The sequence below is a fragment of the Pelodiscus sinensis genome, chromosome 15 (assembly GCF_049634645.1).
Source record: "Pelodiscus sinensis isolate JC-2024 chromosome 15, ASM4963464v1, whole genome shotgun sequence".
Classification (NCBI taxonomy): Eukaryota; Metazoa; Chordata; order Testudines; family Trionychidae; genus Pelodiscus; species Pelodiscus sinensis.
The window spans coordinates 22,964,187-22,988,169 of NC_134725.1; the positions used below are offsets into that span (position 1 = coordinate 22,964,187).

At 45.5% G+C, this 23,983-nt stretch overlaps 1 protein-coding gene across 6 annotated transcripts in view; it reads right to left on the reverse strand.

Annotated features, from left to right (window-relative positions):
• PUS1 (pseudouridine synthase 1) overlaps window positions 1-23,983 on the reverse strand; it is a 35,078-nt gene that overhangs the window by 10,673 nt on the left and 422 nt on the right. For 3 of the 6 annotated variants that reach the window (XM_075898405.1, XM_075898401.1, XM_075898406.1), the window contains exons 2-6: window positions 20,248-20,466; window positions 17,262-17,399; window positions 15,865-15,967; window positions 14,913-15,610; window positions 3,860-5,707 (exon numbers count right to left, since the gene is read on the reverse strand). In XM_075898405.1, coding sequence (XP_075754520.1) covers window positions 5,612-5,707; window positions 14,913-15,610; window positions 15,865-15,967; window positions 17,262-17,399; window positions 20,248-20,457 — 1,245 coding nt within the window. In that variant the 5' untranslated portion in view covers window positions 20,458-20,466 and the 3' untranslated portion in view covers window positions 3,860-5,611. The other 3 variants (XM_075898402.1, XM_075898403.1, XM_075898404.1) reach the window with 3 other exon arrangements.

The window sequence follows — 23,983 nt, forward strand, 5'->3', positions numbered from 1 at the left end:
TGACTCATAGACTTTAAGGTCAGAAGGAACCATTATGATCATCTAGTCAGACCCCCTGTACAATGCAGGCCAGAGAATCTCACCCACCCACTCCTGGAATAATCCTCTTACCTATATCTCAGATACTAAAGTCCTCAAATGATGGTTTAAAGACCTCAAGATGCAGAGAGTCTTCCAGCAAGTGATCCGTGCCCCATGCTACAGAGGAAGGCGAAAAACCTCCAGGGCCTCAGCCAAAAATTCCTTCCTGACCCCAAATATAGCAATCAGTTGAACCCTGAGATGTGGGCAAGACTCACCAGCTAAACACCCAGGAAAAAGTTCTCTATAGTAACTCCTATCATCCCACCATTGCCCTATTTACCACTGATAGCGAAAGGTCACTTAGTTGCCAAGATTATGTTATCCCATCAGACCATCCCCTTCAAAATCCCATCTAGCTTAATCTTGAAGCCAAATAGGTCTTTTGCCCCCACTACTTCCCTTGGAAGGCTGTTCTAGAACTTCACTCCTCTAATGGATAGAAACCTTCGTCTAATTTCGACTCTAAACTTTCTGATAGCCAGTTTATTTGTTCTTGCGTCCACATTGATATTGAGCTTAAATAATTCCTCTCCATCCCTGGTATTTATTCCTCTAATATATTTAAAGAGAGCAATCATGTCTCCCCTCAGCCTTCTTTTGGTTAAGGTAAACAAGCCAAGCTCCTTGAGTCTCCTTTCATAAGACAGGTTTTCCATTCCTCGAATCAATCTAGTGGCCCTTCTTTGTACTGTTCCAGTTTGAATTCATCCTTTTTAAACATGGGAGGCCAGAACTGCACACAGTATTCCAAATGAAGTCTCACCAATGAGGTATAACAGCACTAACACCTCCTTATCTCTACTGGAAATACCTCGCCTAATGCATCCCAAGACCCTATTAGCCTTTTTCACGGCCATGTCACACTGGCGGCTCATAGTCATCCTGTGATCAACCAGGACTCCGAGGTCCTTCTCCTCTTCCGTCACTTCCAACTTTAACTGTATTAGGGCACTTAAAACAACAAAATACCTTCTAGTGTATACAAGTGCTAAAAGCCTACAACTATCTCCAAGAATCTTTACATTACATTGTAAGAAGTATCCCAGTGAACAGAGGATTTATTTGTTTTCAAATGCCTGTGTGGAATCTGAAACCTAGATATTGCAGAATTGTTCCAGTGAATGATATCCCCAAATGGGAACTCTCCAAAGGGAGTTAAGAGCATAAAGTAAACAGCACAAACACAGCAAATAAGGTTAAAATGTTCAATTTTAATGATCTAGGGAATGTTTCTTAGTTTTCTCAAAAGGTTACAAATGAAAGTTCCCATCGAGTTGATTTGAATTGGCAATATTCCTATGGATATTTTATTAAGAATAACCCCAACTTTGCTCACAGATTGAAGTTGATAAAATATGAGAGTGAAGAGATCATAAAGATAATATAAGTTGTACAAATATTGAGGGTTGTACAAGAATCTAGGGGGGAGAATGCATTTCCTGAAGGCACACTGAGAGACACACCTCACAAATCTGCTTTTACCTACAAGACAAAATATGGTTCAAGACCTTCTGGGGATAACAATAAAACTCCTAATTAAAATGTTAAGAAACACAGGAGCATAATATCCACAGTAACTTTTTAATACAAATAAAAGGACAAACTACTCATGCAGAAATGGAGTCCCAAAGGAATTATAAGTTCAGTCATAAGGCCTTAGACAGGAACAATTTAATACACTTCACAAAACTGAACTGAGAAGACAGCCCTTCAAAACAGCATTACATTCAATGGGGATTTAATTCACATCCATAGGTGCTGTAGTCTGTGTGTCAAACCTACAGGACCTTTGTTCAGTAGGAAAATACATCCACTTCCACTGAGGCCACTGCCCTGAAAGAAAGCTTTAATTTACACAGCTCTGAGCCTCCTTTGAAGCCAAAATGGCAACGTTTAGCTGGAAAGGGCTCAATCAGCATGTCTCCTAGGCCTGATCTTTGCTTAACATGCAGGTTGACATAGCTATGGTGAGCAAGGGTGTGAAAATCAGATATCTCCTGAGCACTGTAGCTCTGCTGACCTGGTTGCTGGTGTAGGTACAGATTGACTGACAGAAACATGCTTCCCTCAACCAACCTACAGTGTCCGTACCTGTGCAACAGGACTCCACATTGTTCCTACCCCTTCTGTCACTGCATCTACACTATGGGGTTATGTCACCATAGCTATGTGCTAGGATTCCCATAGTGCGGAGATGCCTTTAGGCATCCCATTCATAAGGCACCAGCTGGCTCCAGGGCCCTTAAAAGTAGAAGGGTTATGGGAGGTTTGCACCACTGTTCCTCCTCTTTCCCACCCCTAACAAAGGTGATCCCACAGATGGTGAATTAAGAACAAATTCTGATAAAAAAAAAAATCTTTAGCAGCTTCATATGCCCTAAGACACAGAAAACAAAAACTTAACTCATGGAGGAAGAAAGGCCATCAGATTGAAAGCAGCTGTCTCTTAAGCAGTGTTGCATACTCTCCCCTCTAACTGGTTTCAAGGTTAGGGGCATACTTTCCTCCTTTTCTGTACACAGACCCAACACAGAAAATACCCTGGGCCAAATTTTCAGCCACAACCTCTGAAACCACATGTATATGTTTGTATACCTATTTGACATACATATCCCACATTTATTATACAATCACCCAGCTGGCAGAGGGATAATGAAGATTTGTACATGCAAAGTTTATGCATGCTGGGTTGAAGCCTACAGAAAATTTGAACTTTACATTTCATTTATGTAGGCCAAAATGTAGCAGAGCGTAATCTAGCAAGAAAAGGATTCCAATCTAACAGCAACATAACTAGTGATCTACCATAGGCAATAATGATCCGCTCTAAGGCTTCGTACTTTGAGCTTATACTTCACATGTTCAAAAATGTTTAACAAACTATAATTAAAGAGTTTGTGAAACAATTACTCGGGTTGAAGATGCTCAGCATAAACTGCCAGCTATAAATCTATGTTCTCGTATTATCCAAATAATAAGAACACATCTGCTGTTAATAATGCCTTTAAAATAAAAGGATCAACATGTCTCCTGACACATGTATACCAGCCTACTTTCCAAAGTTAAATCTCATTCATGAAAGGGACAATTTCTTAAGATTACAGATGGCAAAGAAAGTCTCTCTCTAGCCAGAGAATGCAGGGTCACCTGTATAAAAACAGTTTTCTGATCCCATACACATTTCATGTGAAAGTCATGGATAGTATGTGCAAAAGAAAAAGTCTTTGTCAATTTGGAAATCATTATAGCTACAGATGAAAAAATTCTATGAACTAAAGAGATTTTTAAAATGGTACATAAAGGTCTTCAATCTATAAAATAAAAATAAAATTTAAAAATGTTTTGCACTTGCCTTTTTTAGAGATTACACATGTTTAAATAACTACATCTCTCATATAAGCACTCTTATGGTCATAAAAACATAATTCAAATTACATAATGAAAACATTCCTGCACAAGATTCCTTTATAACCTAATTTTTGTTTTCCTTTTCAAGTATACCATATTCCAATGCATCAGCTACTAGTGTGCACACGCAGTTTCAGGATCCTTGCTGCATTATCCTTCCCCCATTCCTTTTGGTTGTCTCATTTTACAGTACTCATTTTCAGCATGCAAGAAAAGCTGTGGTTTGTTGGACTGCTTGATTTAGAAAGGCCACTTAGTTCTACTCAAACTGAATCACAAGCAGCAAAGATCCCAGCTCCTGCTATTTACTGTCTCAGTCAGAATCATCACCACAATCATCACTGCCTTCAAGACTGTTACTCTGGAAAGCAGAATGGAAAAAAATGGTTGTCACCAGTTTGTTATAGACACGAAATACTAGATCACAACTACTCCAAATTCTAGGGAAATGAGAATGGGGATCCAAATGTTATGGCTTGAGCCCACCTCTAGTTACTACATTTGAAATTACTTGAGGAGTAGGGGGAAATATTGCCTTTTACTTCTTATGGCTGGTAGATACACTGAAAAATCCAGCTCCATATAGCGCTACAAAAGCAGTAACTTACAGCAGGTCAATTTAGACTCCAAATAGTAAGGACAGAATCATTATGCCTGTCAGCACAACAGAGCCAACACATCTAAGATGATAAGCTGGATTTTATTTTCTCATACATCATTAACAGAATTGGTTAAGAACTCGGTTCAGTTTGAAACTAAATGATGACAATCTGTTTGCATACTGAAAACTGAAACTACAGAGAGGCCATATAAAATTAAAACCACACTGAATGACACAGGGATCCTATACCAAGTATATTCTCATGTTTAAGTCAACTAAACCTATACATTTGTCGAAGCAGTCACAAAACTTGAGAATTTCCCCAGAGCGCTCCAGGATCTAGGGACCTCACTGCAAATGTTAGGTTAAACTTGTGAAAAAGTAAGTTACTTTTAAAAAGTGTATTTGGTTGTACAGTAACAATCTATGGGGCTATTGGTAACACACATAAGGAAACTGTTTAAATTCTAAATTGACATTGTCATTTTTAAAATGAGTCAAAGTCAGGGGTTCTACAGTGTTTTCTTAACATAAGTAGTAAGAGTGAGGCTGTAATAAAGAAAAACAGTGTCAGCAATGATGATGATATGGCTCAAAGTCATGTATTTCCAACTGTTGATTTAAAAACAAATGCAAACAGCTGTATGCAGCTTTGAAAAGGAAATGGCCTTTTCTATTATTAAATAAAAAGGCAAAAAAATTATCCAACTGCAAAACAACCAGGAAAACATTTTGCAGTGTAAACAGGCTAAAAATGTTCTGTTATGGAATCTGTCACACAACTCCCCAACCAGTCTGTGACAAAACCACACACAGTATTATATTTGTTTGAATTTACTGGTGTGACAGGATGAGACCCGCCTACCCCCCTGAAACGGGTCCACCCCGTACTGACCCCGCGATTGCCCTCTCGCTCATGGGGACAACACCGCGGGAGCTAACCGCTTGCGGACTGTGTGCACCAGTGGGTTAAGCAACGCGGATCGCACGGCCACAGGGCAATGGCGGCCGGAAGTGACAGCAGGGGCGGAAGTTACATCAGACACCCGGGAGGAAGGGCAAGGGGGAGGGGGATAAAAGCCCCAAGGGAACTGGCAAAGGGGGGGAGAGAGACAGGAGAGGGAGGAGCGAAACAGGAGAGAGACAGGGGAGGAGGAAGACAGCTATAAGATAGGTGCGAAGGAGATGGGGTGGAAGCAGCCCAGGGCAGGGCACGGAGCCAGTGCACCAGTGGGTTAAGGGTATGTACCCCCTCTGGTGGGACAGGTCCAGGAGACTCTGTCTTTAGGGCCCTGGGCTGGGGTCTGGGAGTGAGGGTGGGCCCAGACCCCCCACCCCGCACACCCAGTGGAACATACTTTTAAAAGCAGCTACCAATCAGTAGCTAGGGAGCGGAAAAGACAAGCGGGAGAGAAGGGGGTGGGACCAGACCCCCACACGTGGTGGAGAATGTGGGCACGCTGAACCCCAAGGGTTAACCGTCAAAAAAAAAAATTATTGATTTTTTCCCCCTTTTTTTTAAGGGGGTTTCGATAGGCGCAGAAGGAGAGTGGAGGGAAGTCCGTGGGTTTTTGTTGTATCGCACAAACTAGGAGTCGCGGATGGCACCTCACCCTGGAAAAGAAGAAAAGGAAAAGACTGACAAAGGTGGAATTATTAGAAGGAGACGTAGGGGTGCAACCAGCCCCCCCAGCTGAGCGGAGCATGGAGACTGCGGAAATGTTTAAATGGTTAACCGAAAATCAGAGGCAACAACACCAACACCAAACAGCCCTCCTGCAGCAACCTGCAGCTCAACACCAGGACCAACAGAGGTAGCTCCTCACAGAGGTAGTGGAACAATATAAAGCCAACCAGGAACATTGGGTAAGACAATGGGGAGGTATGGGAAGGGGACAACCCCTTGGGCAGGGGGGTAATATGGCGGAGGGAGGGGCCCTCGCCCAGCTACCAATAAGGTTAGCCAAGATGGGGCCCCTAGACGATCCAGAGGCGTTCCTGGTCACCTTTGAGAGGGTAGCCACTGCCGCCAGGTGGCCAGAACAACATTGGGCAACAATACTAGCTCCGTATCTTACGAGCCCCGCTCAGTTGGCCTATCGGAGTCTAGACCCCCGGGAAGCCCTACATTATTTTAAAGTGAAAGAAGCGATACTTGATCAGCTGGGGGTCACCCCAGAATCTTACCAGCAAAGGTTTAGACAAGAGAAATACCCTCACGGGGCAAGGCCTCGGGCAGTTGCCCAGAAGTTAAGGGAAGCCGGATGGCGCTGGCTGGAACCAGAGCAACAGACCGGACTGCAGGTGGCCGAGAAAGTAGTACTAGAGCAATTTATTAACATCCTACCGGGCGAGAGCCAGCGCTGGGTTTGCCGCCATCATCCCACTTTGTTAGGAGAGGCGGTTACATTAGTGGAAGATTATATGGCTGCCGAAGGTGGTGAAGGGGGCAGCGGGGGACGGAAGGACCCTCATGGAGGGGGCGGTAGAGGAGTTGTCCTGGCGCCCCCACGGCCCGGCGAGAGAGGGGGAGCAGGAACACCTCCCAGTCCCAACAGGAGCAGCGGAAGACGTCTGGCGCCTGTGTGGAATCGGTCGATGGCAACGGAACCCGTCCCCCGACCTTTACCCCGGGAGGTGCGTCCGGACAATCCCACCCAGGCTCGGGGGCCAACTGGAGGGTGTTATCAGTGTGGACAGGAGGGGCACTTCAAAAGGGACTGCCCATTTATGGACTGCTCGTATGGTCAGGTAACGAGACGAGCGGCGACGGTAGAGGTGGGGGAGCGGGGAAAAATCTTACGGGAAGTTGAGGTGGAGGGGCAACAAGTCACGGCCCTGGTGGATTCAGGGTGCGGCCAGACCCTGGTACGAGCAGACCAGGTGGGGGAAAGAAGCACAAAGGGTCCCCCGGTCCACGTTCAGTGTGTACATGGGCGAGTAGAAGCATACCCTACAACCTGGGTACACCTCAAGGATGGGGCCCAGGAAGGGTGGGTCTACGTGGCTCTCGTACCCAGGTTAATATACCCTGTCTTGCTAGGATGACACTGGAAGGGCTTTGAGCAAGCCCTACGAGAGTGGCCGGAGTGGAGAGGGGAGGAAGTGATTCTAGCAGCCGACCCTAAAGTGGCCTCAGGAGGCGGCGAGGGAGGGGACGAGATTCCCTCTGACTTTATGAGGGAGCAGAGGGAGGACCCCCTGTTACAGCAAGCTTGGGAACAAGCCGCTAGAAATGCAGGGGAGCATGACAGGCAGAGGATAGCCCAGATTTTCCCCAGATTTGAGATTCAGGGTGACCGGTTGTATAGGGTGACGGAAGGGAAGGTGCAGGGGGAAATCATCACCCAGCTATTGGTTCCCGCCCAGCACCGTTGGCAGCTACTAAGGCTGGCCCATAGTAACCCCTGGGCTGGCCACCTATGTTACGAAAAAACGATTAGTCGCCTCCTCCAAAGGTTTTACTGGCTCGGGATCTACCGGGCCACCCGCGACTTTTGTGAGTCCTGCCCCGAATGTCAGAAGACGGGACCAGGGCGGGTACCACGGGCACCCTTGGTGCCTCTCCCTATAACAGAAGTCCCCTTCCAGAGGATAGCCATGGACTTAGTGGGACCCTTGGAACCAACAAAAAGTCGTTTTCAATACATCTTAGTAGTTATAGATTATTCTACCGGTTACCCGGAGGCGGCACCCCTACGAAACACAACCGCCTTGACGGTCGCTGAAGAATTGGTTAAGATATTTGCGAGAGTGGGTTTGCCGGAAGAGATTCTTACCGACCAGGGGACAAATTTCACGTCCAACCTAATGAAAGAATTGTGTCATCTGTTCCGAGTCAAGGCCCTGAGGACGTCCGTATATCACCCCCAGACGGATGGTTTAGTTGAGAGATTTAACCGCACCCTCAAAGGTATGCTTAGAAAATTTCAGGAAGATCCCAGCGGATGGGATGTTGTTCGCTCCCAGCTCTGATGTTCGCCGTAAGAGAGGTACCGCAAGCCTCTACAGGAGTCTCCTCTTTTGAACTATTATACGGTCGACAACCCAGGGGGATTTTAGATGTAATCCGTGAGACCTGGGAGGACCAGGTGACACAGGCGGTCGGGACTGTGCCCTATATTCTCAAGCTGCAAGAGAGACTACAATGGGTGGGGGAATTCGCCAAACAAAACCTCCTCGGGGCCCAGGAGCGGCAAGCCCAATATTACGACCGCAGGGCAAGGCTGCAGACTTTCGAATCAGGTGATAGGGTACTCCTCCTGCTACCCAAGCAGTCATCCAAATTATTGGCACAGTGGCAAGGGCCCTTTGAAGTCGTCCGTAGGATAGGGGACGTAAACTATGAAGTTAGAATGCCAGGGAGGAGGAAAACAACGAACATCTATCATGTGAACCTCATGAAGGAATGGCGGGCTCAGGAGAGCCTGATGGGACTCGAGGCAGGGGTGGCCCGGGAGTTCCAGGTGGGATCTGAATTGTCAGAGACACAAAAGGGGGAAATCCTAAACCTGCTAAATGAGTTCCCACAAGTGTTAACAGAGTTACCCGGACATACGGAGGTGGCTTGTCATCACATCAAAACCGAACCCGGCTGCACGATCCGCGACCCGATACGGCCTATACCCCGGAAATTGTGGCCGACCGTTAGAGAGGAAGTGGACAAGATGGTGAAGTGGGAAGTGGTGGAAGAATCCCATAGCACCTGGAGGAGCCCTATTGTGCTGGTCCCCAAATCCGACGGTTCTATCCGTTTTTGTATCGACTTCCGCAAGGTCAACGCGGTATCTCAGTTTGACGCTTATCCCATGCCCCGCGTAGATGAATTGCTAGAACGACTCGGGACAGCCAGGTATTTATCTACCCTCGATTTAGCCAAAGGGTATTAGCAAATACCACTAACACGCGAGTCCCGAGAAAAAACGGCCTTCTTAACACCTTTCAGCTTGTACCAATTTGTAAAGATACCATTCGGGCTTCAGGGAGCTGCAGCCACCTTCCAGCGTCTAATGGACTGGGTACTACGCCCCCACGAAGATTACACTGTCGCTTATAGACGACATAATTATATATAGTCAGACCTGGCCCGAACATTTGAAGCGAATAAGAGCTATACTGTCCTCATTGTGGGAGGCAGGGCTGACAGCAAACCCATCCAAATGCCATTTTTGCCAACAGGAGGTCTCCTATTTGGGGTACACGGTGGGAAAAGGTAAGATCTGCCCCCAAGTGAGTAAGATCGAGGCCCTACGAGACTATCCAGCTCCGAGCACCAAGCAACAGGTTCGACAGTTCCTAGGACTGGCCAGTTATTACCGCCGATTTGTGCCGGACTTCGCTACATTGGCGGCCCCGCTAACAGACCTGACACGAGACTCAGCACCGAAAAGGGTAAGGTGGGACCCCCGGTGCGAAGAAGCCTTTAAGGGTTTGAAACAACACCTAACTCAAGCACTGGTGTTGGCCCAACCCGACTTTACTAGACCTTTTATCCTACAAACTGACGCTTCGGAGGTAGGCCTCGGGGCGGTACTCTCGCAAGGGGAAGGGGGGGAGGAACATCCCATCGTATACATTAGCTGCAAGTTAATACCGAGGGAGCAGAATTACTCAACAATACAGAAAGAGGCATTAGCAGTAAAATGGGCCGTTAACCTGTTGCGATATTACCTTTTAGACAACCCGTTTACGGTGGTGACGGACCATGCCCCACTACGCTGGCTTCAAGCCATGAAAGATTCCAACGCACGGATTATGCATTGGTACCTGGCGTTACAGCCATACCGTTTCGAAGTAAGTCACCCAGCTGGGAAGGCCAATGGAAACGCGGATTTCTTATCAAGAAACATGGCCGAGGACCAAGGAGACCAAAGGGGACAAGACGAGAGCATGAGGGGGAAGGTGTGTGACGGGGTGAGACCCGCCTACCCCCCTGAAACTGGTCCACCCCATACTGACCCCGCGATTGCCCTCGCGCTCATGGGGGCAACACCGCGGGAGCTAACCACTTGCGGACTGTGTAGCGCCGTCGCTCTGCAGCTGAGCGGCTGGTCGGCGGCCGTTGCCCAGCAACGCGGATCGCACGGCCACAGGGCAATGGCGGCCGGAAGTGGCGGCAGGGGCGGAAGTGACATCAGACACCCGGGAGGAAGGGCAAGGGGGAGGGGGATAAAAGCCCCAAGGGAATTGGCAAAGGGGGGGAGAGAGACAGGAGAGGGAGGAGCGAGACAGGAGAGAGACAGGGGAGGAGGAAGACAGCTATAAGATAGGTGCGAAGGAGGTGGGGTGGAAGCAGCCCAAGGCAGGGCACGGAGCCGGCGCACCGGTGGGTTAAGGGTATGTACCCCCTCCGGTGGGACAGGTCCAGGAGACTCTGTCTTTAGGGCCCTGGGCTGGGGTCTGGGAGTGAGGGTGGGCCTAGACCCCCCACCCCGCACACCCAGCGGAACATACTTTTAAAAGCGGCTACCAATCAGTAGCTAGGGAGCGGAAAAGACAAGCGGGAGAGAAGGGGGTGGGACCAGACCCCCACAACTGGTAATAAGCACACACTAGCCCAGCAGCTCAGCACTTCTTTAACTTCCCAGTAGTGAGTCTTCACTATATAATCAAACAGCACTGGAGGCAGGAGAAAATTCTTTGTACTTTTTTAGTCAAATTCAATCAAATTAAGGTAGCATATGTTATACATCTAATTATAACAGTGTATCTACATCAGCACACTGCAGCGAAATAATTATCAGAAGTATAAAAATAATACAGGGAAGACTTTAGTTGTCCTTATTCATGCAAATCACACACTGTATTTTAATTTTAATATTAGAATTTTGTCTCACTCCAAAATAAATCATAAAATGTCTCAGAGGGATAGCCATGTTTGTTTTTACAAGTAGTCAGAGGCAAGGGTGGGCAATAATTATTTGATGGGGGACCACTCCAAGATTTTGGAAAGTGGTTGAGGGCTGCACTCTTCCATGGTATTAATGGAGGAGATATGGGGTCTCGGATGGAGGTTGGGTGCAGAAGGGAGCTTGGGATAAGGGTCTGGGAAGGAGTTTGGATGAAGGAGGCAGTTGTGACCCAGGGCAGGGAGGGGATTGTGATCTCAGGCAGGAGACTGGGGTGCCAGATCTGGGAGGGGATATGGGTGCAAGAGACGGGCAAAAGGTTTGGATATGTGGCATAGCAAGGCGGGAGTGGGGGCAGAGGGTTGGGGGAGGAAAGGAGGGTTGGGGAGCCAGAGGCAGGCTCTGGCCAGGAGACTTACCAGCCAGCAGTCAAACCAGCCTGCCTGTCGAGCTAAAGGCTTGTAGAGCTTAAAATGTTTCTGCCTGCCTGCCCATGTGCTTGAGTAACTTAGCAGGAGGGGTGGGGGTGCTGTGCTTTGTGACTGACTTTTTTCAAATACGCAGCTCCCATTGACCAGAAACCAGCCAATGGGATTGTGCTAATTGTGGGAGTAGTGTCTGAATCTTCCCTCACTTCCCTTCAGGCTCATGAAGAGAAAGCGCCCCGCATCCACATTTCTGAGTGGTGTGAAGGGCTGTGGGGCAAGCTGGGGAGCCTGCCTGGAGTTCCCCACTGCCTCCGTGGACTGGATCTGGTGGCTTGATGGGCTGGATCCAGCCTGCAGGCCATATTCTGTGCAGGCCTCGTCCGAGAAGTCTTGTGGTATCTTAAAGACTAACAGATTTATTTCCCATGTCTCCTATTAAAAAACCCATTCAAATCAATAGAAATTCCATGCACTAAAAGTCTGAACTTGCAATTTCTCATTGAGCTCAGTGGAAGTTTTGGCTCTTGGTGGGTTACAGCAAGGTTGGGCAAGAGGCAGCTAGATGGCTGGATTTTGCCCGCCACGCTGCTGGATCTGGCCTATAGCCACCTCTCGCTGCACCCTTACTATAGATGGCTGCTATTTGCTCTGCAAGCTGGAGAAGGATGGGAGAATTTGCACATTAGCCCCATCCCCAGCAAAATCCATGTACTCCCATTATCCAGTTTCAGCCAATAGGAGCTAAGAAATTTCGCTGACAGGTATGGAGCCTGTCTCAGGTTCCTGCTGGGATGCTGGCACCTCGATAAGCACCTCCCAGCCACAGCCGGCCTCTGGCACTCCCCCTCCCCCCAACTACCATGTCACTACCCAAACCTTCTGTATCCGCTCGCCCCATCTCCTTTGGGTCACAACTCCCTCCCAAAACCTGCACTACCTCCTAATCTCCTCCCCAGTCCAGAATCCACTCCTGCAGCCATACACCCTCCTAGATCCTGCTCTGGATCACAGCTCCCTCCTTCACTCAGACCCCACACCAACTCTCTCCCAGACCCCACACCAACCTCTTGCACCCCAGTCCTTTATCCCAAGCTGCAATCTGTACCCCATCCACCATCCCAGACCCTAGATCCTCTCTATTAAAGGGTAGCTCTTAACCGCTTACTAAAATCTTGGCGTGGCCCCTTCCATCAAAAATTATTGTCCACTCCTGTTTAGAAGATTAGGGAGCAGAGTAACTACATTTTCTTTCCTCTTACTTTAAGCTTTTTTGCAAGTGAATAGAATATTAAATAAAACAGAAAATTAGATAGAGGATAAGTGAGTTCTTCATGCAAATTTGTATTTAAAAGGATCCTGTCAATCTGAAATATAGTTTCCCTTGAATTCAGATAGTTATAAATAAAAATATCTGCTTGGGCTCTCAACCCATATTTATGTGGGTTAGCAATCATATATTCCTGCACTTTAAAATATTTCTTCCTTACCAACAAAAACTGTAAAAGTGACCATATGCCAGGGATGAAACGATAGTGAAGAATAAAACTGTCAGACACATGGATGAATATAATTTGTTGGGGGAAAGTTAACATGGTTTCTGTAAAGGGAAATCATGCCTTACTAATCTGCTAGAGTTCTTTGAGGGGGTCAACAAACATGTGGACAAGGGGGATCTAGTGGATACAGTATACTTAGATTTCCAGAAAGCCTTTGACAAGGTCCTTCACCAAAGGCTCTTAAGTAAAGTAAGTTGTCATGGGCTAAAAGGGAAGGTGTTTAACTGGTTAAAAGACAGGAAAGAACAGCCAGGAAAAAATGGCAAGTTTTCCGAGTGGAGAAAGGTAACTAGTAGGGTCCCCCAATGGTCTGTCCTGGGACCAATCCTATTCAACTTATTTATAAATTATCTAGAGGAAGGATAAACAGTGAGGTGTCAAAATCTGCAGATGATACCAAACTGCTCAAGATAGATAAGACCAAAGCAGACTGTGAAGAGCTTCAGAAAGATCTCACCAAACTAAGTGATTGGGCAAGAAAAAGGCAAATGAAATTTCACGTTGATAAATGTAAAGTAATGAACATTGGAAAACACTATCCCAACTACATATACAATATGATGGGGGACAAATTTGGCTACAACTACTCAAGAGAGAGATCTTGGAGTCATTGTGGATAGTTCTCTGAAAATATCCACTCACTATGCAGCAGCAGTCAAACAAAGCAAATAAAATGTTAGGAATCATTAAAAAGGGATACAGAATAAAGACAGAAAATATCCTATTGCCTCTATATAAAACCATGGTACGCTCACATCTTGAATACTGCGTACAGATGTAGTCACCTCATCTCAAAAAAGATATATGGGCATTGGAAAAGGTTCAGAAAAGGGCAACAAAAATGAATAGGAGTTTGGAACGGTGCCATATGAAGAAATATTAAAAAGACTTGGACTTTTCAGCTTAGAAAAGTGGAGACTAAGGGGGGATATGATAGAGGTCTATAAAATCCTGACTGGTGTGGAAAAAGTGAATAAGGAAAAGTTATTTACTTATTCCCATCAAATGAAATTAATAGGCAGCAGGTTTAAAACAAAGAAAAGGAAGTTTTTCTTCATTCAGCGCACAGTTAACCTGTAGAACTCCTTGCCAGAGCATGTGGGGAAGGCTAGAAGTTTAACAGCATTCAAAAAAGAGCCAGATAGATTCATGGAGGTTAGGTCCAACAATGGCTATTACCCAGGATGGATAGGAATGCTATCCCTAGCCTCTTTTTCTCCGGAGGTTGGTGACAGGGGAAGGATCACATGAGGATTACTTGTTGTGATCCCTCCCTCTGGGGCATCTGTTATTGGCCACTGACAGCAGACAGGATACTGGGCTGGACAGACCGTCGGACTGACCCACATGGTTGTTCTTATGCTGTCATATCCAAATATTGAGAAATATATGTATCTCTGATTATTTTAATATAGTCTCTAAGATTATGTTAGATGGTGTAGTGACACCAGGTAAGTGTTCAGAGTGTCCTTTAAAAAAGCTAATAGCTTCAACTAGGGATGTTAAATATCGGTTATTTGAATAATCAAATAACCTCATGAATTCTTATCAGTTAGTTGACTGTTCTATAGTCCTTTGGGGCAGGGCCAGCCACAGCACAAGGTGACAGGCAGGAGCTAGTCCGAGAGGGGAGCCAGTTTAAAAACCAGCTCCTCTTGCAGACCAGATGCTTGTTGCCCTGTGCTGCTGCCTCTAATAAGGAGGCAACAATGCAGGGTGGCAGCAGCCCCTCTCTGTGGGGGCGGCAGGGTCTGAATTCCTGAACCTGGTGCAAACCAGAACTGAGTTGGGCTTCTTGCCCATCTGGCTCCTAATATACTTTAGATGAAGAGCCACAGCAAGGGTAGGTCCCGCACCCAGTTAGAGCCATAACTGCTGGCCAGCCTTCTAAAAAATGTACTGGTTGGGGGACAGGGGAAGGGAAATGTGTGTAGTCTATTGCTTATCAGTTAATCAACTACACTACATCCCTAGCTTCAACCATTACCTTTGAATTTCTGTCATCAACTTGTACACCTGAAGAAGTGGCACTGAAGTCATGGATGGAGAGGGTGCTCAGCCAGCTCATCATAGATTGCTCCTCCCTTTCTGTGTTTATAATAGTGGGATAGATATGTTGCTCTTTGAAAATAGCAATTTTCTCCTCCTCCTCCTTCCATTCCAGTGGCTCATGTAAACCATCATTTCCAAAGCGTCTATTGTACTTTTCAAAGTGCACCTTTTCCAAGACCAGCCCAAGCCCTGGAGCTTTGGGGACATCCACCTTTTCTTCTCCCCAGCTGCGCTCCATGATGGACTCAGGTGCATAGCCTTTCACCACAGCTATCACCAAACCGATCATCTTCCTTATTTGGTGCATCATAAAACTCTGTCCTTTCACCTTTATCACTGCAAATTCCATGCCTTCCCTCACAAAGGGCTCTTCGCAATACATCTCCATGATATATCGTTTGGCACTGGGATCTTTGGGTGCCTTCTGAGAGGTGAAGTTGTGGAAGTTATGGGTCCCTTTGTAGCAAGCAAGAAGCTTGTTGACTTTCTCAAGTGTCTCTTTGCTCAGTTGGTAAGTTTCATCTTGGATACCATGATCTTTATGGGCAAAGGCAAATGTTGGTAACATGTAGAAGTAGGTTCTGGCATCACATTTGTTCTTGGAGCTGAATCCGCCGGTGACTCTTTTCAGTCCTCATTTTTAAAAATGACATTTTGTTAACAAAACTTCTGTATCAGCCAATCCCCCTCCCCTCTCCACACACACCAAGAAGAATCAATATAAAACAGAAGGAGATTAAAAAAACACCCCAAACCTTTTCACACTGACATATTTGAAAAAAAAATCTGAATGGTATAGCAAAAAGCTCTTTAGTAAAAAATTCCTCTTTCAATTAAAATCAGTGTTTGTACATACTGCTGGGATACCTACTTTTTCATATTCTTACCCAAAATTCTGATATGAGCAGGAAGATAGTTATTGATCTTTTCTAAAACGTTGTCTATCAGCCAGATCTTCAGTGACACAATCTGTCCAGCAGCAGACACACCCTATGAAAACAAAACCAATGAGAACACACATTTGTAATGAAGCCACAATGAAAGATCTGAATCAGAACAAAAATTTAAAATAGATCATCTGTATACACTCTCGTTCATTTTCTTTACTGTTACTGGTCATTGTGAAATGAAACAAAGACGCTACCATAAAAAGGCATCCTGCAGTCAGAATCATACAGAAAAAACAGAACAAAAAATTCAGCACCTCAGCAAATCTAAGATGCATTGTGTCCCCCTCTCCCACTGGTAAAACTGAGATAAACAAGAATAAGCATTTAAAGGATTTTCTCACAGTCACACAGAAAGCATACTATAATAAAGCTGTGAATAGAACCCAGCTCCCCCAACTCTGTGCTGTAGCCAAAAATCACCCTTGGGCTAGGGTACCACAAATGCTCGCCATTCAAGATGGATGCATTCCTGATACCATCATGTGTAGTGAAATCTATGAATAACGGGGCAGCAGAGTGAGTACTCCATTTTCCCATAGCGAGTGGAGGGGAACCTGACCACTGCTGCTGCCTCACAACAGGCCACCTGAGGTTGCATCTCCCTGCAGGCCGGAGGACTGGGTGCAACTGGAGTGTGTGTAGGGGCGGTGGAGTTGGGAGGGGGGAGTCAAGGCAGGGTGGTGGCAGGAAGGGTCTGGGCTTGAGGACAGGAGAGACCCATGAATACATGAAAAGAGATTCAACATACTGTGAGGATCTCTGATAGTTTAGTAAGTTTGGAGAAAGGAATAAGGTTGCAAATATATTATAATGTCACCTTCCTCTGTAGCATTTCAATGTATTTGATTCCTACAAAACCAAACGTGCTGTATACAAATCTGTATATTAGAGTAACATCTCCGAATTTTCATTAAGAATAAGAGCCCCGCTGTGGTAAGCGCCACATAGTCAAAGAATGAAAACAGTCCCCAAAACCCCACAAAAAAAATTACTAAGAGGACAGAACAAACAAGGGAGAAGTGGGTTGGAAGGAAGAAGTAACAAACAGATTATCACAGATGCTTTATAAATAAGAATCTGTATAAATATCTAATTGCTACTTTTGTATTTACTAACTAGAATTTATTTAAATTTTAATTTAGTAGAGAATGTGTACACACACTACAAATATTTTATATTTAATATAACTATATATTCACTAACAAATGAGAATCTCACATTATAAAATGATCTTATTTCTCATCAGTGATCCAAAATGCACATGATTCATAGACAATCAAACGATCTTAGTACCACTAGCTTCTGTTAGAGCATGAAAGAAAGAGCTTCAACACCTTGTCTGTTCGTGCACACCTCTGAAAGGACATTTTTTTCATATCTTCACCATGATTTTCCGGGATGCACCCTGACCGAACGAGGGCAGATACTAGATCATCCTCTATTGTCTTGAACTGTAAGGACCCCACATTTCGCTGAAGACAAACAGAGGAAAAAACTACAATTAATACTTTATTTGAAGATTCATCATTATCCAGGATCCATTAGACAATGGACTCTCAATTAATTTTCAAAGTTCTCTTTTCATAGAACAAACAGCAATGCCACACTCAAACAAACTCTACCCAAAAAACAACGAATAGTCACGCAGCACCTTAGAGACTAATAAAACACGTAGATGGTATCATGAACTTTCATGGGCACAACCCACATCTACAGATGAATGGAGTTATTAAAGGTCCAGTTTCTAAATAAATAAAGGGGGGAAGGGGGAAAAGGGGAAAAATAGTCAATTAGAGCATCCATGCTGCATGAAGCTGATAAGAACAATCAGTACCTTCTCTATCAGTTTCATGCAGCATGGAGACTCTATTTCTTTCCCCTTTTTTCTTTCCCTTCTCTTCCCCCAACCCGCTATTTATTTAGAAACTGGACCTTTAATACTCCACTCCTCTGAAGAAGTGGGCTGTCCCCACAAAAGCTAATAATACCATCTACATGTTTTGTTAGTCTCTAAGAGTATGTCTACACTTGCACCGTATTTCGAAATAGGGATGCAAATGCAGCAGTTCGAAATTGCAAATGAAGCTGAGATTTGTGCTTCATTTTCATAATCACATTATGGAGCTATTTTGAGTTAACGCTATTTCAAATTATCAGACGCTGTGTAGACGTGGTTATTTCAAGAGAAAGCCCTTCTCTTGAAATAACCCTTATTCCTCGTACAATGAGGTTTAACAGTTATTTTGAGAGAAGGGTTTTCTCTCGAAATAACCGCATCTACACAGCGTCTATTAATTCAAAATAATGCTAACTCGAAATAGCGCCATAACGCAATTATGCAAATGAAGCATGGAATAGTTAAATCCCTGCTTCATCTGCGATTTTGAACTGCTGTATTTGCATCCTTATTTCGAAATAGGGTGCAAGTGTAGTCATACCCTGTGGTGCTGCATGTTGTTTTTTAAAATTTTTTCCAGTTACAGACTAACTCAGCTACCCCTCTGAAGCTTTTAAACTCTAGCCATTATATTTTACCTGGAGTCATGAATGAGACAAACATAGTTTTAGTATTTCTTTTGCTTTTATAGCTGGTAACAGATAGAAGTGATTTCAGATGATTCCTCAATGCCTGCCAATACCATGAATAACTGGATTTGTGTAGAGATCACAAATGACCAATCTGTGAGTCTGCAAAACAGCACCAGAGGAGCTGTTATTCCAGTACAGCCAAAGCCATCACATTGAAATTCTGGGTCACTGTATTCATAAATCAGAGGGGTAGCTGTGTTAGTCTGAATCTGCAAAAGCGGCGAGGAATCCTGTGGCACCTTATAGACTAACTGAAGTGCTGGAGCATAAGCTGTCGTGGGCAAAGACACACTTCGTCAGACGCATCTCATGAAGTGGGTCTTTGCCCACGACAGCTTTATAGACTAAATGAAGTGTAGGAGCATAAGCTGTCGTGGGCAAAGACCCACTTCATGAGATGCATCTGACGAAGTGTGTCTTTGCCCACGACAGCTTATGCTCCAGCACTTCAGTTAGTCTATAAGGTGCCACAGGACTCCTCGCCGCTTTTGTATTAATAAATTAGATGATATATATTCTTAGATTATATTAGGGATGTGGGTTGCTCCAGCCCGGGGGGCTGCTAGCTCAGGGACCAGATGCAGAGGGAGCTGGGATCTGCCAGCTCCCAGCTTATGGGGACGAAACCAGCCGGGATGGAGCAGCCCCTGGCCAAAGCTGGAATGCACCCCCGCCTGCCTCCAGTTAATGTTTAATCGATTAAGTAATTAAAGGATTAAATGGGATTTTACATCCCTAGATTGTATACATCTAAGGGCTCACAACTGCTATTACTGCATTCAAAAAGTCACTTTCTGCACAGCTTGGTTAAGAGAGCAGTCATGTATCTGTGGGCTTGTCTATCCTGGAAACACTTTGTAGCAATGTTGTTATACTGATGCAAACCTACCCCCCCCCCCCCCCCCCAGTTTAATTTAGCTACAGCAGGGCAGTTAGGCAGAAGTAAAACAATCCAGTGGAGCACATCAGAATCATGGGGCTGCATTGGGACAAGTATCTCCAGGAAAGAGAGGTTCTAAAAATGCAACAGAAAGAGGCAGAAATGTAATGTACATGTTTTGGAGCCCTCTGCTCTGTGTGCATTTCAATGATAAATTGAAGAACTCATCTACACTAGAGGACACATTGTGGAATGTTGGTCTTATGCCCATTTTTGCCTGTACACATCTAAACATAAGAATGGCCATACTGAGTCAGATCAAAGGTCCATATAGCTCAGTATCCTGTCTGCTGACAGTGGCCAAAAACATTTTAGAAATTAAATGAACAGGGCTTGGAAAATCCAGGAGGTAGTGAAACAGCCACAACTGCAGAATCTTAACGATCTCAGTGAAAAAGTAGCAGGCATGTTACAAGGTAACACTAGGCTTCTTAGTTGAACTAGTGGAGCTGTAGCTTGGTGCTTTCAGTCTACATTGAAGGGCTATCTAGAGCAAGGTTTTTTTCTGAAAGATCTCACATTGTTGCTACAACTCCAGTAAGTTCCACCAGTATCAACACTGGCAGGAAAGCTGGTGTGGACCGGCTACTAGCATAATTTAATCCACATTCTCTAGGCTTCCTCTAAAGGACACTAACACATCAGAATCTGAGATTGGGCTATAACATTTCTCAGCCTTATCCTTCTTGGCTCCCCTCATTTCTGACACTGCACTACTTTGGGCAGATTGATACAGACAGATATGCACCCCCCAACACAAGAGGCTGAGTAGCATTTGCCTCACTGCATACCTGCATCCCATGGTAGCCTTTCCCAGAATACGCCATCAACAGAACAATCTTCCTTTTGGGAAATTTTTTATTCTGATCCTCCACATCCTCTTGGCATCCTTTGAACTTTTTGTCTTGGTGTCCATTTTCCTCTTGATTTTCTGTCTCCTCTTTGCTGTTCTTCAGTCTTTTTGCCTGACTGGCAGCTGCTGCTCTTGTATCCCCAGCCATTGCAACAAACTGAAAATGACAGAGCAGAAAGAAGTGGAACAAAAAATGGCATTTCCATCAGTGGAAAAAACAGATGATAAACATATCACACCCAGCACTTGGGCTACAACTTAGTTTCTTTGGCTATCAGTTGGAGAAACTGTTGGCAAAGTAATTTAAGAACCTTTCCACTTAGGTTGTGTCTATACTATAGAGACCACACTGGCACAGCTATGTCAGCCTTACCCAGAAGCAGAGATTAAAACTACTCCTTTAGAAAGGATTTTTCTGCTAGTGTAGGAACATCTTCCCCGACCCACCTTCTGCTCTGCTCCTCTCCTCTCAACCAAGGAATGGTAGATAGGTTTTTATACATCACTTATTAAAGTGCAGACCACACCTGAGTCTGTACTTTGCAATGTAGTCACATTTTCACCTTTTCTTGTCCAACATTACTTTTAAAAAGAGGGTTGCACACTTGTTGGCACACAGCTGTTCCTTGAGCAAGAAGCCCTAAATGCTCACCCTGTTTATAAATAAAATATAAATCCTAGTTTTTATATAGTGCTTTTCACCCAATCATGAAGTGCTTCACAAATACAGGTAGAACTTCTCTAGTTTGGCACCTGACCAGTGTGGAACCAGACAATTTGTCAAACCACAGGAAGTCAGTATTATCTAGCAGCATTACCAATATTTCCAATGTGTATTGGGTTCTTAGAAGACATTTAGGGATAAATTAGAGCTAACAGCAGCATAGATCACTTGAAGCCAGGACTGGTGGCTATAAACAAACTTAAGGGGACTGAAGGAAACTTGGCCACACCCATGATAAGCAGGCATCTGGCTAAAATCATGCCGGACCACAGATGCTGCTGGACCAGAGTATGCTGGACTAGAAGGGTCAACCTGTATTTTTAGCCGCATTTTACACATCAGGAAACTAAGATGTACCAGAATGGACTTCTCTAACGCCATCCAAAAGGCCAGAGACAGGGCCAGGAATGGAGCCCAGCCTTCTCCTGGGTCCTCCTCCATTGTCTCTATCCTCTAGCCATGCTCTTCTATAACATTTCATCATCCAGTGAGCAGAAACCAAACTGTATGACTTGAATGACCTGACAACACAAAACAGTCCATAATAAACAGGCCAAGCAACTAATTCATGCACAGCCCCATATGATAGCACACATTCACAGCACAAGCAGGGGCTAAACAATTACAAAGTGCTTTTTCAAAACCCAAAAGGTTGCTTATGGATAATCCACAAAAAGGAGCTATAGCTATCCAATCAATATAATTTGCTACAAGCAATTTGCACAGATTTTTAATGATAATCTACAAGGATGATGACACTGGGTGAAGGCATACGTTACATTTACCACTGCATACATTATTGAACACAGAATGCCAGAGAACAGCAACAATGAGCAAGTGAGGCCTGGGGGCTAGGAAGGACATAAGACTGTCAAGATTTCAAAGCTTAAAGTACAGCTGTAGCAGTGCTTATAATGCAGCAGTGTGGCCATGGTAGGAGCACTAGGAGAGAAATCTCCAAGAACTCTGCATAACCGATCACAAAGGGAATAGCGAACTATGTTGGGAGCATGGCTCCCTGCACTGTAGCCCAGTTTATACAGGTGCTTTACAGCACTCCCAACAAGGTGTTTTTTCACATCCCCAAGTCACAAAGTTGCAGCACAGTAAAGTGCCACTGTAAACTTAGAATAGTAATAGAAATGTAGCCGTGTTAGTCTGGTGTAGCTGAAGCAAAATGCAGGACTACGTAGCACTTTAAAGACTAACTAGATGGTTTATTAGATGATGAGCTTTCGTGGACCAGACCCACTGTAAACTTAGAACCATATACATACAGGACTGGAATAAGGATATAAGCGACTAATTGACTAGTCAACTATCTGACAAGCAAAAGCTTATCGGGTAGTCGACTCAGAGTCCTCTGCTGCTGGGGCTCTTGTACTTTTCAAAAGGCAGAATGTGCTAGTTCTTATCCATTAATCACTGGAAATCCCACTGACTATTCGATTAATTAATCAAAATGTAACATCCCTAGCCTAGAATGGATCATAAGCGGTTGTCCAGTCCAGTCCCTAGCACTAATGCAAGACTACCTAACTAAACTATTCCTGAGATGTCTAACCTGTTCTTAAAAACCTCCAACAACAGAGATGCTGCAAAATCCATTGGCAGTTTGGTCTAATGTTTAACTACCTACAGGCTAGTTTTCATACTGTCCAGCCTAAAACGCCCTGGTTGTCATTTAAGCCCATTGCATCTTATCCTATCCTCCGTGGACAACAATTTCACTGTTCCCTTCTAACATTTCACGTACTTGATGGAACTGTGAATGGTTAACTGGTGGCCTGACCAGGCTGGAGCAGTGCCACACCCACCTTCCATAGGCCCAGTCTGGCTGGAGCTAGGGATGTAATAGTGTAGTTCAGTGGTCCCCAACACAGTGCCCGCGGGCGCCACGGCGCTCGCCGGGGCATTTCTATGTGCCCGCCAAATCATCTGGGCCGGCCCCGCTCTCAGGCACGCAGCACATGCGTGGCACCAGCCCCAGGCACGTGGTGCATGGGCACATGGGTGGCCCCTGACCCGGGCAAACAGCACATGTGCGGTGCCAGCCCCAGGCACAGGGGTGGCCCCTACCCTGGGCATGTAGCACATGCGCGGTGCTGGCCCCAGGCGCAGGGCACGTGGGCGGCCCTTGCCACATGGCACATGTGCGGCGCGTGGGCGGCCCTGCCCCTGGGAGCGTGGCACTTGAGTGGCCCCACCCTCAGGCGCCCAGCAGCCCCGAAAGGTTGGAGACCACTGGTGTAGTTGATTAACCGTTAAGCAAAAGCTTATAGGTTAACGCTATAGACTACATGTATTCTCCTCCTCTCCTCCCCCCAGTAAATTTTTCAGCAGGTTACCCAACACTCTGGCTCAGTCCTGGCTTGCAATGGCTCCAGGATTTACCCCTGCTGCAGCTCTGCATTTAAAGTATATTAGGAGTTGGGCAAGCAAGCAACCCGGCTCAGTTCCAACTTGTGCCGGGTCTGGGAGCTCAGACAACACCCACAACTAGGAGCTGCTGCCACCCTGCACTGCTGCCTCTTTATCAGAGGCGGTAGTGTGGGCTGACAGGTCCATGAGGGAAGCTGTTTTTTTAAACCCTCATGGACCAGCTCCCACCTGACACCCTGCACTGCTGCCTCTGATACAGAGGCAACAGCGTCAAGTGCAGGGGGCTCCTTGGCAGTGGGGCAGGAGCACGTTGGCTGCCAGCTCCATCTCTGGGGACTATAGAATAGTCAACTAACCCATACGAATTCATGAGGTTACTCAACTATTCAATTAACCGAAATTTAATATCCCTACCTAGTACTTGGAAAGTTATCATACCCCCTCCCCTTCTCTTCCCCAAGCTAAGGGACCCTTGCTGTTTCCCTCTGCCCACAGATCACACTTTCTCCAATGTGTCCATTTCCTTCCTGAAACCGAGCGCCCAGACCTGCCCTGCCCCCCTCGCTCC